This window comes from Nomascus leucogenys, chromosome 9 (assembly GCF_006542625.1).
Source record: "Nomascus leucogenys isolate Asia chromosome 9, Asia_NLE_v1, whole genome shotgun sequence".
Lineage (NCBI taxonomy): Eukaryota > Metazoa > Chordata > Mammalia > Primates > Hylobatidae > Nomascus > Nomascus leucogenys.
This window is the reverse complement of record NC_044389.1, coordinates 14,675,658-14,688,146: the sequence shown is the minus strand read 5'-3', so window position 1 is coordinate 14,688,146 and position 12,489 is coordinate 14,675,658. Positions and strand designations below refer to the sequence as shown.

At 52.4% G+C, this 12,489-nt stretch overlaps 1 protein-coding gene across 2 annotated transcripts in view; it reads left to right on the top strand.

Annotated features, from left to right (window-relative positions):
* PKP1 (plakophilin 1) overlaps window positions 1-12,489 on the top strand; it is a 49,099-nt gene that overhangs the window by 21,737 nt on the left and 14,873 nt on the right. For both annotated transcript variants that reach the window (XM_003264533.3, XM_003264534.3), the window contains exons 3-4: window positions 8,259-8,653; window positions 11,620-11,764. In XM_003264533.3, the coding sequence (XP_003264581.1) occupies window positions 8,259-8,653; window positions 11,620-11,764 (540 nt within the window). The remainder of the gene's footprint in view (window positions 1-8,258; window positions 8,654-11,619; window positions 11,765-12,489) is intronic.

Sequence of the window (12,489 nt, the reverse complement as noted above, 5' to 3'; positions counted from 1 at the left end):
CCTGCCACCTCATTGGCCAGGTGGGAGATAATCACAAGGTGATGAACGGGGAAGCCCTTTGCACACTGGGAAGTGCCACACCGGCGATGGTGTTCAGGATATGCTCAAGCAACTTCCAAAGACCTTCCCTACCTGAGTCCACCTTTGGCATGGGATGTGTGTCCCATGTGGGCAGGTGGGGAGTGCATATAGAAGTGTGTGTCCATGTGTGTGAGTGTGCATGCACACATGCTCCTCTTCCAAAGGTAAGATCTGTTACCCAAGCACTGAAGGGCCCAGCCAAGTGTCTCTCCCTTCATGTAAAATTCTTGACTAACAGGCCAGGCACAGTGGCTCACACCTGTAATCCCAGCACTCTGGGAGGCTGAGGCAGGAGGATAACTTGAAGCCAGAAGTTTGAGACCAGCCTGGGCAACATAGGGAGACCCTGTCTCACAAAACAGTTAAAAATCAGCTGGGCATGGTGGTGTGCACCTGTGGTCCCATCTGCTTGAGAGGCTGAGGTGGAAGGATTGTTTCAGCCCAGGAGGTCGAGGCTGCAGTGAGCCATGATGGCACCACTCCACTCCAGCCTGGGCTACAGATCTGTCTCAAACAAGCAAACAAACAAAAAGTGTAACCAGGAGGAGTGGTTTCTTTCCACTGTTGGGTCTCCAGGGACCTCTTTTCTGGGCCAGGTAAGCACCTGCCCTTCAGGATGCTGCCACTTCCCAGCCTTTGGCTCTCCTCTTCCCAGGGCTGGGAAGCACCTCCTGTTCCAGTGCATGGGGTGGCTCTGGGGGTAGCCAGCCTCTCCCTCCAACTTCCCAGTATAGGGTGGGGGGCATCTGGCCCAATGGGATCTTCCTGACCCTCAGGTGCTCTTCTGAGGGGTGCTCTTCTGAGGTGCTGGCCCATCATTCAGGACTCCAGGAGTTATTTCATATCAGAACGGCCCCCTCAGCTTTCCCTTTTCGTGATGAACCATCACTGGGACAATTGAACCGGCCTCTGGGTTTGAAAGCCAGAAGCTATGACCTCAGAACATGGGGCTCCTGGAGGGCAGAATGACCATGACTTCCACTTCTCTGGGGCCATGGAAGGGAGATGGCTGAGGGCCAGGGGTCCTCCACCACTCAGGCTGTGAGAGCTGCATCTGAAGTGGCAAACACCTGCCAGGGATTTCCCTTCCAAAAGGAAACAGACATGTCTGTGTATGAAACCTTAGATTCTTGTTTCCAAACCCATCCCAGCAGTGTTCAGAGCTGAGAAAAACCTATTTCTCAGGTGTAGAGGGGGAAAGGTAAAAGAGAAACATTTCGGAAAACCTGCTTTTTCCCACAGTGCAATAAATAGGCAGGGAGCAGGAAGTGGAGACAGAGCTGGTGCGGGAGCTGGCATAGTCGCGTGTTGATGGAGCACCAGGTGTCGGCTAGGCACGGGGCTGCACAAGTGCGTGTTGCCCCCACACCAGGCTTAGGAACTGCCATGGACCTGACCTTTGCAGGCAGGCTTAGAGCCTGGAGCCCAAGAGGCTAAGATGCCTTCTTTATCCCAGAATTGTGGCCTCACTGGAGAAAGCAGCATCTTCCCGAAAGACCCACAAGCTACAAAGTTTTATGGGATATTTTCTACTTAGAAAAGTTGTCCTCAGTTATCCATAGACATTTGTTAATACTGGCATGATTGAAGTATGCTCACAGTTTCTGCTTTTCAAAGCTTATAAGGGACACTGACCATTATTAACCAGACCTCTGGGGAAGTCTGTACTCTGAGGATGGGCACCAAAACTTTTACTTTTTTTTTTTTTTGAGACAGAGTCTTGCTCTGTCGCCCAGGCTGGAGTGCAGTGGCGCGATCTCAGCTCACTGCAAGCTCTGCTTTCTGGGTTCACACCATTCTCCTGCCTCAGCCTCCCGAGTAGCTGGGACTACAGGCGCCCGCCACCGCGCCTGGCTATTTTTTTTTTTTTTTTTTGTATTTTTAGTAGAGACTGGGTTTCACCGTGGTCTTGATCTCCTGACCTCGTGATCCTCCCCCCTCAGCCTCCCAAAGTGCTGAGATTACAGGCGTGAGCCACCGCACCCGCCTACATTTTTTTACCTTTAAAAAATTCAGGTGGCCACATGTGCCTGCACTGGGCATCAAGGTGTTTATGGCTTCTGCTGTGCCCTCTCTCAGTGGACACTTGGCGACTTCAGTTCAGCAGCACTTAGCAAGTGCCTTCGGGAGTTCTCACCTGGGTGGGCACTGCTGGTCTCGGGGTGCTGGTGATGGCATTGTGGGTGCAGGTCCCTCTGCCTTTGAGGACCCACAGTGAGGCACACCCACTACACCTCCTCCAAGGCCAAACGGGATTGCTCTGTGTCCAGACGTCAGGGCTTCTGAGCAGTGGGGCTGCTCTGCCCAAAGCAGTGTTCCAGGAAAAGAAAGGAGGGCCAGCCCAGGGTGGAACCCCTTGCTTCTCAGAGAAGGAGCCGTGCCCAGAGGAGTCAGGAGGCAGGGATCGACACTTCCCCTGCTGAAGTCCCATCTGTTGTGACTCAGGCCTCAGTGGTTCCCATGCTGACTCAGACTGCTGAATAAGCAGGCACCCCTACCCCTTTGGGAAGATTCTTGACCGCCTGGAGCCCTGTGTGCCCCATTCTCGGCAGCCTTGCTGGGAGGGCACCTGTGCTCTCTAAACCCCTAGAGAGGGTAGAGCAGAGCCGCTAAGCCACATGCGAGGTGCCCCTTGTGATGGGTCAGCTCTGCCTATTCTCCCAGTCCTGACTGAAATCCCAGCAAGATGAATAAGGGTCGCTACATGCCTACTACATGACAGCCCCTCATCTGGGCACTGAGTGGGGAGTGGCAGGTACTAGGCAAGTGGCAAATGGAACCTGTCCTTGAAAGGCATCTAATCAAGTTTCTTTCTCCAGCGAGCCCTCACCAGGCCTGAGAAGCACGAGGACTCCATGAAACTGTGCGTGCACTCCCTTTCATGAAAAGGGCCTTGGGAGATCACACCGCTGAAGATGGCCCTGTTGGGCACTGCTGGGTGTGTGACTTGGCAGGCAGACCAGGGTGTGTCTCGCTGGAGAACCGGTTTAGCCGGCCCCACCCTGCTGCCAGAAGCTTGGTTTCAAAATGGGCTAATAGCTGGGGACACAGACACTCTTTTCATCATACCCAGCTCCCAAGGAGTCCAGCAGCTTCTTTCTGTCCAGCTAGAGTTGGATAGAATTCTCTGGGCTCAACCACCCAAGTGCTTTTCTCAGGGCAAGCGGTAAAGGGAAGCATTCTGGACATCACAGCTGGACCCCATGCTGTGCACCGGCACAGGCGGCCCCACCCTGCCTAGAAGGGCCCTACCTCCCGCCAGCCCACTTTACTCATGGTGCTTCCTCTCTCTTCTGTGCCCTGGAGGCTGTGGGAACTGCAGTGCTGTCAGCATCCTGAATCTCCATCTCTTGCACAAATTCTCACAGTCACAGTCCATCTTTCACTGAGCTCTTGCTGTGAGCTCAGCCCTGTTTTAGGCATAATTAAGGGCATCTTTGCCCTGGAGAGCTCAGGGGAACGACAGAAACCTACATTAGCAACTAGAAAACAAACAAGACCAGAGGCCCCTGGCTTTAAGGGCAAATAATTCCAACTCTGGTCGTTATGGAGACAGGGCTGGGTTAGAACAGGCCTTTTGGAGATGACACGTTGAGAAGAGGCCTTAGAGAAATGTAGGATTTGGGAGGCTGCAGGTGAGGAAAAGCTGTCCAGGGTGGAGGAGCATCTGAACAGAAGCAGGGAGCCTGGGATGTGGCTGAGGTCATGGGGCAGCTTAGAGAGGTGTGCTGGGGAGGGGAAGAGATGGCTGGACAGGCAGGGTGGGACTGGACTGAGTTTGTCTTGTAAGAAGCAGACACTGTAGGTTCTCCAGCATGGCAACGGCTGATGAAAGCTTTCCCTGAGGAAGGTGGAGTGATGCCATCGCAAGGCAGGGACCAGAGCCCTGGGTGCTGGGCAGGGGCCCGTGGGGGGCACTGGAGTGGCCTGGTGGTAAGCTGATGGGAGCAGGAGCCACAGCCTGGGCAGTAAGGGTGTAAAAGAGGGGAGTCAGTAAGGACTCTCTAATGGAAGGACAGGAGGATGCCATCTCCTTTTGAATGGTTATTTACTGCCCTATCAGAAGATTTGGGCAATCAGGAGCTTTTCCAGCTTTGGGGGCCACTCCACACTGAACGGCTCTCTCAAGGGGCAACTGGTCATATTCCGTTCTTTGAGGCCCTGGATCTGGGGCTTGTATTGCTTCACTGGGACTGTCTCCTTGCCTATAAAGGAGGGGTTGGCCTCTGAGAGCTTCCTGACTTAATGAGGGACAGGAATAGAGGGGAGCTTTCAGTGTGGGGTTAAAACAGCCCACTTCTCCAAGAAGGAAGGGGAGAAGGGGAATTACACAAGCAGGCAGCAAAGCAGGGACTGGCTGGGGGGCTCCTAGCTAAAAGCAGCTTTTCCTGGCTCACCTTGGACTGTGGGACCCCTCAAAAGCCCCACTGGTCTCCCAAGTGAAGAAACATGTCTCTCAGAATGCTCTGGATTTCTGTCTGGCTGTCCAGTCTAGCCTGCTGTCTGGCAGAGTGATCAACTCTGCTCCCAGGAAATTGAGTTTCCAGCCTCTGGAATGTTCTGATCCAGTGGGATAACCAGACAAGAGGTTGTGTGTGTCACTGTCCTTTGTATTCAAACAGCCAGACAATGCCAGCAGATTGCTATCTGAGTGTGGGGGTGTGGCTGGGAGAGCCAGCATTGGCGGTGAAGCTCTCCCACCTGCAGCAGACATACGTGCACTGCCCGTGCATCCTCTTCTGGCGCAGCTGCTCGCTTGGGACCTGGAAGACAGTGTTTGGAAATGTATGGGGGCATTTTGCAATGACTGTGAGGCATTACTGGCATTTAGAGCCTGGAGGTTGGGGCACTTAACATCCTGTGATGCTTGGGACAGCCTATACAAAGAATTGTTCTGCCTCAGGTGCCGACAGCACCCACATAAAGAAACACTGCACCATTCGTCATAAAGCCTGGCTTCACTCAAAGTGCCCCATCTGGGCAGACCATGCTCCTCCACTTTTCTGAGACATATTTAGACCTGTTCTGTGTTTGTGGGGTGAGACTAGCATGGGGCTCTGAGACTGGTACATACACCTTTCCTGGGCTGTCCTGGCTTCCTGGGTTCATCCTCCCTCTTATGACACCTGGTATCTCATTTAGGTATGTCATGGGTGACATAAAATCTCTCCTTTAGGTGCCAAGTCCTAAGGCAGCCATCCTGTGCCCAATCTAAGAGTCAGAGGGATATGATGTCCCTACCCAGCAAACGCTCATGTCGTGGACTGTCCTGAGTCCCCTTTACTAACATTAGTTCATTGGATTCTCCCAACAATCCTCTATGTTGGGTATAATTATACTAGTTTTACAGATGGAAAAACTGAGGCACGTTGGGCTTAAGTAATTGCCCAAGGCCACCCATTGGGCAACTGACAAGGCCAGGGCAGGCTGGCTCCAGAGTCTGTGTTCTTGACCTTGGGTCTTCCTCTACTTTGTAGGTCTCAGCCCAGTTAGCTGGAGGAAGCACCTGGATTCCCAGGCAGTTGCTGCCAATTCAGCCTTCAAAGCTGCAGGCTTCATCCAGGTCCCAGGCCATTTGTGCAGGGAGAGCTGGTGGCAGTTCACCTCCTCGTGCCTTGGAGGGAATCCAGGCCCCCTCATGGTACTTGGGGAGGATGGGGTCTAACTGAGAGGAGGCTTTACTCCTGCTTGTCAAAGTGACAGCAAAGGGCCATGATGATGGGAAAGAGTCATACCCAGCCGTCCTCAGGCAGCACAGCCCACCAGCACCGTGACACTAGGAGCTGGGGTGGGGTTCCCAGGAATGGGTGATGCCACTGGGGTATGGCTGATGGTGGAGGCTGGGAAATGCAGTCCCACGGGGACGTCTCTGTCTTCCCCACCTTGCCCGCTCCCCGGCAGGTGCAGCCAATGCCCATTCCCTGTGGGCAGCCCACCCTTGCTGAGACTTGGCAAGGCTGCCAGCTGCTCTCTTTCCCAGCACAGGAAAGCAAAGCCCAAAGCCTCTGAGAGACTTAATCAGCATGATCACATCTTTGCTGGTTTTGGGCCAGGGTGAGTGTTTGGGCTTCTCATCAGGTGTCTGAGATGATGTCCAGGCGTGTCGTTTATGGAGAACAAGGGTGCTCCTTGTTGCGTTTCCATTTAAGGCTTAGCTGGCTCTTCGCCCTTTGGCAATGCTGGGCTTCCCCCTCCATGTTGTCATCTGCCACCTTCCTTCCCCTGAGAGGAGAATGGAGGGTGTGGCCATTTGTAAAGGCTTTCATGGCATATTTTGCCTGTAATCTGCAGGACACGCATTCCATATCCAGATGCTCAGAAAATTGCCCAGCTCCTCTCCCCATGCCTTATGATTGTCCATCTATGCCTCTCCCAACAACCAGACACCAATTCTCCTTGGGGTAGATTGGTTTGACCCAGTTTGGGGAAGAAAACTGGGCCTGCCTGAGTGCACAGCTGGGCGTGTGGGTGAAGGGGATGAGCAGGCTATTGTCAAGGTTAACAGTCTGTGGCTTCTGAGTTTTGGATGCAACTTCTGACTGGTGGTTTGACACCCAGCCTTTCTGGGAGCTCAAACCATGGGAGTTTCCTGCTGTCTATGACTCCCTGCAGAGATGAAAAAGGACCAAGTTGAGAGCCAGCCCCTCCCCAGCCTTGTGTGGCTAGATCTGGTGTAGAAGGGAATTACCCAGTTGCCTAACGACCTCCCCTACACACACATACTCTCTCTCTCTCTCTCTGTCTCTCTCAGGGAGGGGCAGGGGTGGGCGGGCAGGCCCTAGGTTGCTGGGTTTGGCCCTGGCCCATCCCAGCAAAGGTGAGTCCTAAGTCAGCACCTGTGTGGAGATGTTTTTTATCACACTCGATGTTGATCCTCTACTCTGAGAACAAGTTGGAGCAGGCCAGACCCACCAGCTTGTGAGCTCCTGGGAAAGTCCTCCTCGGACAGTTCTGTTCCAGAGCTAATTCCCACCAAGTCTCCAACCTCACAGGCCCCTCCCAAGGAGGCCGACTCCCCGCTTGGGCTCACACAGAGCCCATGAGGCACCTCATTGTCTGTTGTATGTTTTTGTGCTGGATTGCGCCTCTGCCCAGCTTCTCCCCATTGCCAGCCTGACAACAAAGCCCAGGAGGCCCTCCCTGAACCTCACCCTGCAGCCCCAGGCCTGCCTCCATGTGTGCACGCAGTTCCCTAGCTCACAGTCCCTTGTAAAAGGGCCCAGGGAGCAGGAATATTGTCCCTCTTTGGCCTTTGAGGTGACCTGTTACCCTTTGCTTCTTGCCCTGGAAGAGGGGAGGCAAAATGAAGAGTTTAGCAGAAAAGAACAGTAGAAAACAGTCCTGGCCAGAAGAGAAGTTTCTGTGTGCTGAGTATAAGGGGCCAAAGAAGGCTGGCTCTGTGAGAAGCTGCTGGCTTCTGGGAATGGCATAGGGCTTGGAGATCCAGGCTCAAGTCCTGGTTTTGTCCTTTCCTCACCGAGTGACTACTAGAAGGTCACTCTTCTCTGAGCCTCCAACTCCCCCTCCTGGACTATACCATGTGGGACCAGATCAGAGGTTGTCAAACTTTTTTGACAGCAATTCACAGTAATAAATGCAAAGAATTGTTCCGCCTCAGGTGCTGACAGCACCCACGTAAAGAAACACTGCACCATTCGTCATAAAGCCTGGCTTCACTTGAAGTGCCCCAGCTGGGCAGACCATGCTCCTCCACTTTTCTGAGACATATTTAGACCTGTTCTGTCTAAAGACATATTTAGACCTGGGCTGTCTTGGCTTCCTGGGTTCATCCTCCCTCTTATGACACCTGGTAGCTCCTTTAGGTATGTCACGTATGTTGCAACCCAGTACCCATACACTGTTTCACAAAACAATGTGGGACTTTACTACCTGCACTGCACTCTGATATTTTATATTCCAGGATATATTATTCTATTCCATCTTTTAAAAATGATGGCCACAGTCTCCTAAATTGATTTTGTAATCCATAATGGGTCACAGCCTGCAGTTAGAAAAGTAATATATCAGATGATGGCTCAGGTTCCTTCCACGCCAAACATTCTGGGATTCTATGAGCGTTATTATGGGGGCTGGGGAGGGCTGTATCTCATGCCTTGCTGGATCCAGGACCCCCATTTAGGAACCTTGACTGAGCTTTTCTCCCTTTCCCTGGCCAGATCTACAATGGAACCCTCAAGCGGGAGCCTGACAACAGGCGCTTCAGCTCCTACAGCCAGATGGAGAACTGGAGCCGGCACTACCCCCGGGGCAGCTGTAACACCACCGGCGCAGGCAGTGACATCTGCTTCATGCAGAAAATCAAGGCGAGCCGCAGTGAGCCCGACCTCTACTGTGACCCACGGGGCACCCTGCGCAAGGGCACGCTGGGCAGCAAGGGCCAGAAGACCACCCAGAACCGCTACAGCTTTTATAGCACCTGCAGTGGTCAGAAGGCCGTGAAGAAGTGCCCTGTGCGCCCGCCCTCTTGTGCCTCCAAGCAGGACCCTGTGTATATCCCGCCCATCCCCTGCAACAAGGACCTGTCCTTCGGCCACTCTAGGGCCAGCTCCAAGTGAGTGCTGCTGGGCTGGGTTGGGGAGCCAGAAGGGCCAGTGGGGAGACACACCCTTAGCCTGACTGCACCCTGCAAAGGGCTCCTGGGATGACAGGAGAGACATAGCTTCTGTCCCTGGGGAGCTCGTTGTCCCTAGTGTGATGGACTCCCTGATGGGGAGAACCTGGCCCGATGGGCCCTTGACCTCAGAAAGTTCTTAGTGTGAAGATGAAACAGACATTGACTGTCTAGGTTTTAAAAGTCACAGTTTATGAACAGAGGGAGGCTAATGGTTCTCAAAGTGTGTTCCTCCAACCAGCAACATCAGCATCACCCAGGAATTTGTTAGAAATGCTCATCTGGGGACCCACCCAGACCTATTGTCTCAGAAACACTGGGAGAGGGGCCCAGCAATGCATATTTTAACAAGCCCTTCAGTGATTCTGATTTACACTAGAGTTTGAGAACCTCTGATCTTAGGCATGTAAATCTCTATCCATGTTCTGAAAGAGCAATGGAGTGTGCCCCAGTATGGACGATGGGAATAGAATGGGTTTCAGGTTATGTTATAAGACAGGTAAATCCAAAGGACAAATAGGACGAATAGACATAAAACCTGAGGGACATGGCCTGGGTGTGGTGGCTCACGCCTGTAATCCCAGCACTTTGGGAGGCCGAGGCAGGAGGGGGTAGAGGGCGCTTGAGCTCAGGAGTTTGAGACCAGCCTGAACAACATGGTGAAACCCTGTGTCTACAAAAAAACACAGAAATTAGCCAAGCATGGTGGCGGGTGCCTGTAGTCCCAGCTACTCAGAAGGCTGAGGCAAGAGAATCACTTAAGCCCGGGAGGTGGAGGTTGCAGTGAGCTGAGATAGTGTCACTGCACTCCAGCCTGGGCAACAGAGTGAGACCCTGTCTCAAACAAACAAAAGACAACAACAAAAAAAACCCCGAGGGACTTCGTGGGGCTTCATGATCTAGTGCTACAGAACAGAGCACAACTCCTGTGCATAGATGTTGAAGGCCATCACCCAGAGGGAACAAAGGAGACCAAATGGGGTGCCCCGTTAGGAGCCATAGACTCAGAGGTGTCGTGAGTGACACTAAGCCTGCCCTTCAGGGCTGGGGGCTCCCTGAACCTTTGAACTATCCTTCATCACCACCTACTGCTCATTGTTATTTATTTATTTGGCAAACGTTTGCTGAGCATCTACTACATGCCAGGCTCTTTGACGAGTGCAGGGGACACAGCCATGATAGGGACAACACAGAGCTGTTCTGGAGCTACACAATTAACTCCTTTTCTGAGAGCCTCAGGAGCTTTGCATTCTTCATCTTTAATCCTCACACCCGCCGCCAGGCAGGCATGAGTATTTCTGAGGAGAAAACAAGGCACAGAGATGTTAAGTAGCTTGTCCAAGGCCACACAGCTGGCTCTCCATCCTGTGCTCTTCCCTACTGGTACCACACTGTTCTGAAAATAAGCAGAACCCTGTTGTAGAGCTAGACCTTTCCTAACTACTTGAAGGCTGTAAGGCGCATTTAGGATGATCTGGAGAAGAACTAAGAAACCTCTCTCTCTCGGAGGCTGATCAGGGCAGCCTCTGGCTTCAGTTCATTGCCCCAACCAGAGGCCCTGAGTGGAGGTTCTAGGTGAGATATGGAAGGGATGAGTGTCAAGCCATTTTGGGGTGACATTTTACTGATGAATGCAGGGTGACATTCTCTCGATGCAGGCAGCAGTACTACTAACCCAGTGCCAGAGAGCTCTGCACCTTGGGTGGTTTTCCTAGAAATGAGGTTGGGTTGCTATAGCTAAAACCATGAGTATTTATTGACCACCAGGTATGTCAAAGCACAAGGAGAGGGCTCCCTCTCTGAAAGCTGGACACAGCCAGTCACCACCCTGTGACTCTACACCAAGGGAGCTGGAGAGGTTCTTAGCAGAGAGGTTTCCCTTCCCTAGGAAGGCTTCACAGAGGTGGGGCGTCAGCAGGGCCAGTGGCGTGCCTTGAGGCATACCTGCGACCTGGCCAGGGTACAGTGAAGGGGACAGCCTTGCTGGAGCAGACCCTGGACAGGGGCTGGGGAATGTTCACAGTGGAGCCAGGTTATTAGGTTAAAATGTATGAAATTTCTGGTTTTATGGATCAAAAAATGTTGACTACAGTCATTTCCTGTGATTCAACCTAATACCTGCCCTTGGATATCAGGCCGAGCTGTTTAAACTTGAACCTGAAGTATGGAGAAGCCGCTGATGGTTTCAGAGCTAGAGAACAACACAGTGAACAGGGTTTTAGGACTACTTATCTAGTAAAAAGCGTATGAAATTTTAGATGGGGGAGCTTGAGGAAGAAAGCCAAATATGAGAGTCCCTTGCTACTATTAAAGTGATCAAGATCAGGAAATTGGTGGCTATAAGAATGGGAAGAAAGGGTAGATGTGAAAATTTTTGTGTAAGAGCCAGCTGGACTTGGGAATGGATAGATGGATGGATGGATGGATGGATGGATGGATGGATGGATAAATGGATGGATGGACGGATGGATGGACAGACAGATGGATAGATGGATGGATGGATGGATGGATGGATGGATGGATGGATGGAATCATGGCCATTGTCTTCCATTTTCCTAATACCAGGTACAAACAAGAGAGATGGCAAGGTGGGTGGGAAGCTTCCCCTCAGGGAATAGGGAGGAGTTTTTCCTCAGTGCAGAGATAACATACCTGCTTGGACATTAACTGTGACCAGGGGCTCACTATTCTCACATGGAGCAAATCCAGTGGGTGTAGCCTTCCCTCCTCTGGAGGAGAGGAGCCATTCCCAGGGGTATTCTCTAAGTGGGCCTGGGCTGCCTTGTTCTGGCTCTCCAGAGGGCAGATGAGGCTGTGGCAGCTTACTGTGCCGGGAGGAATTCTGAGCTCCCTCAGCAGGGCTCCCAGCCCACCCTGTAACCACCCCCACTGCCCATTCTTCACAGGATCTGCAGTGAGGACATCGAGTGCAGTGGGCTGACCATCCCCAAGGCTGTGCAGTACCTGAGCTCCCAGGATGAGAAGTACCAAGCCATTGGGGCCTATTACATCCAGCATACCTGCTTCCAGGATGAATCTGCCAAGCAACAGGTAGCTGGCTGCATACCTTCCTCCTTGGTGGGCCTGCGCAGGGCCTGGGTGTGTCAGCCTGACTCTACTTTTAGAGATGGGTGGGGGCATCTGCAATTGGCTTCTTCTTGCCCTGCCTAGCTGCCAGGGGCCTTCTCATTGCCCAAGGTTAGAGCTGGGCATCTTAACTTTCTGTAGAGCAAAGCCTTCTGTTTAAGTGGACATTAGGCAGGTACACTTCCTCCATTGGTCATGGAAGAGACACTTCAATACCAACCACGGGTTCAACAGAAACGCCCTTTCTCAAATCCCACTAAAGAACATGACTGCTACCCACCTCTCGACTCCTGCCTTCCTACCTGCTTCCTCTCTCCCACTCCCCTTCTCTGTCCAGGCATCTTACGATAGAAGACAGGGCCTGTTGATGCCTCCAAAGCTTTGCTGGCAGGAAGGACACTACAGGGCTCTTCAGTTCAGCCCAAGGATGTAGTGTCAGAAATGTGTTTCCCAGAGTCCCGGATAAGTTTGTATCTGTTTCTATGTCTGTGTTGCGCTTTAGGGTTTTGAAATGTATTTACATCCACTTTCTTATCAGGTCCTCACCATCTTTCTCCAGAGGAAGAAAGCAGGACTCAGGAAAGAGGAGGGACCCTCGCTGAGGGTCTCCCAGCTAGGATATGGGAGCTAGGATATGGGAGCTAGGATATGGGAGCTAGGATCTGAGTCCAGGTCTTTTGCCTCCTGGT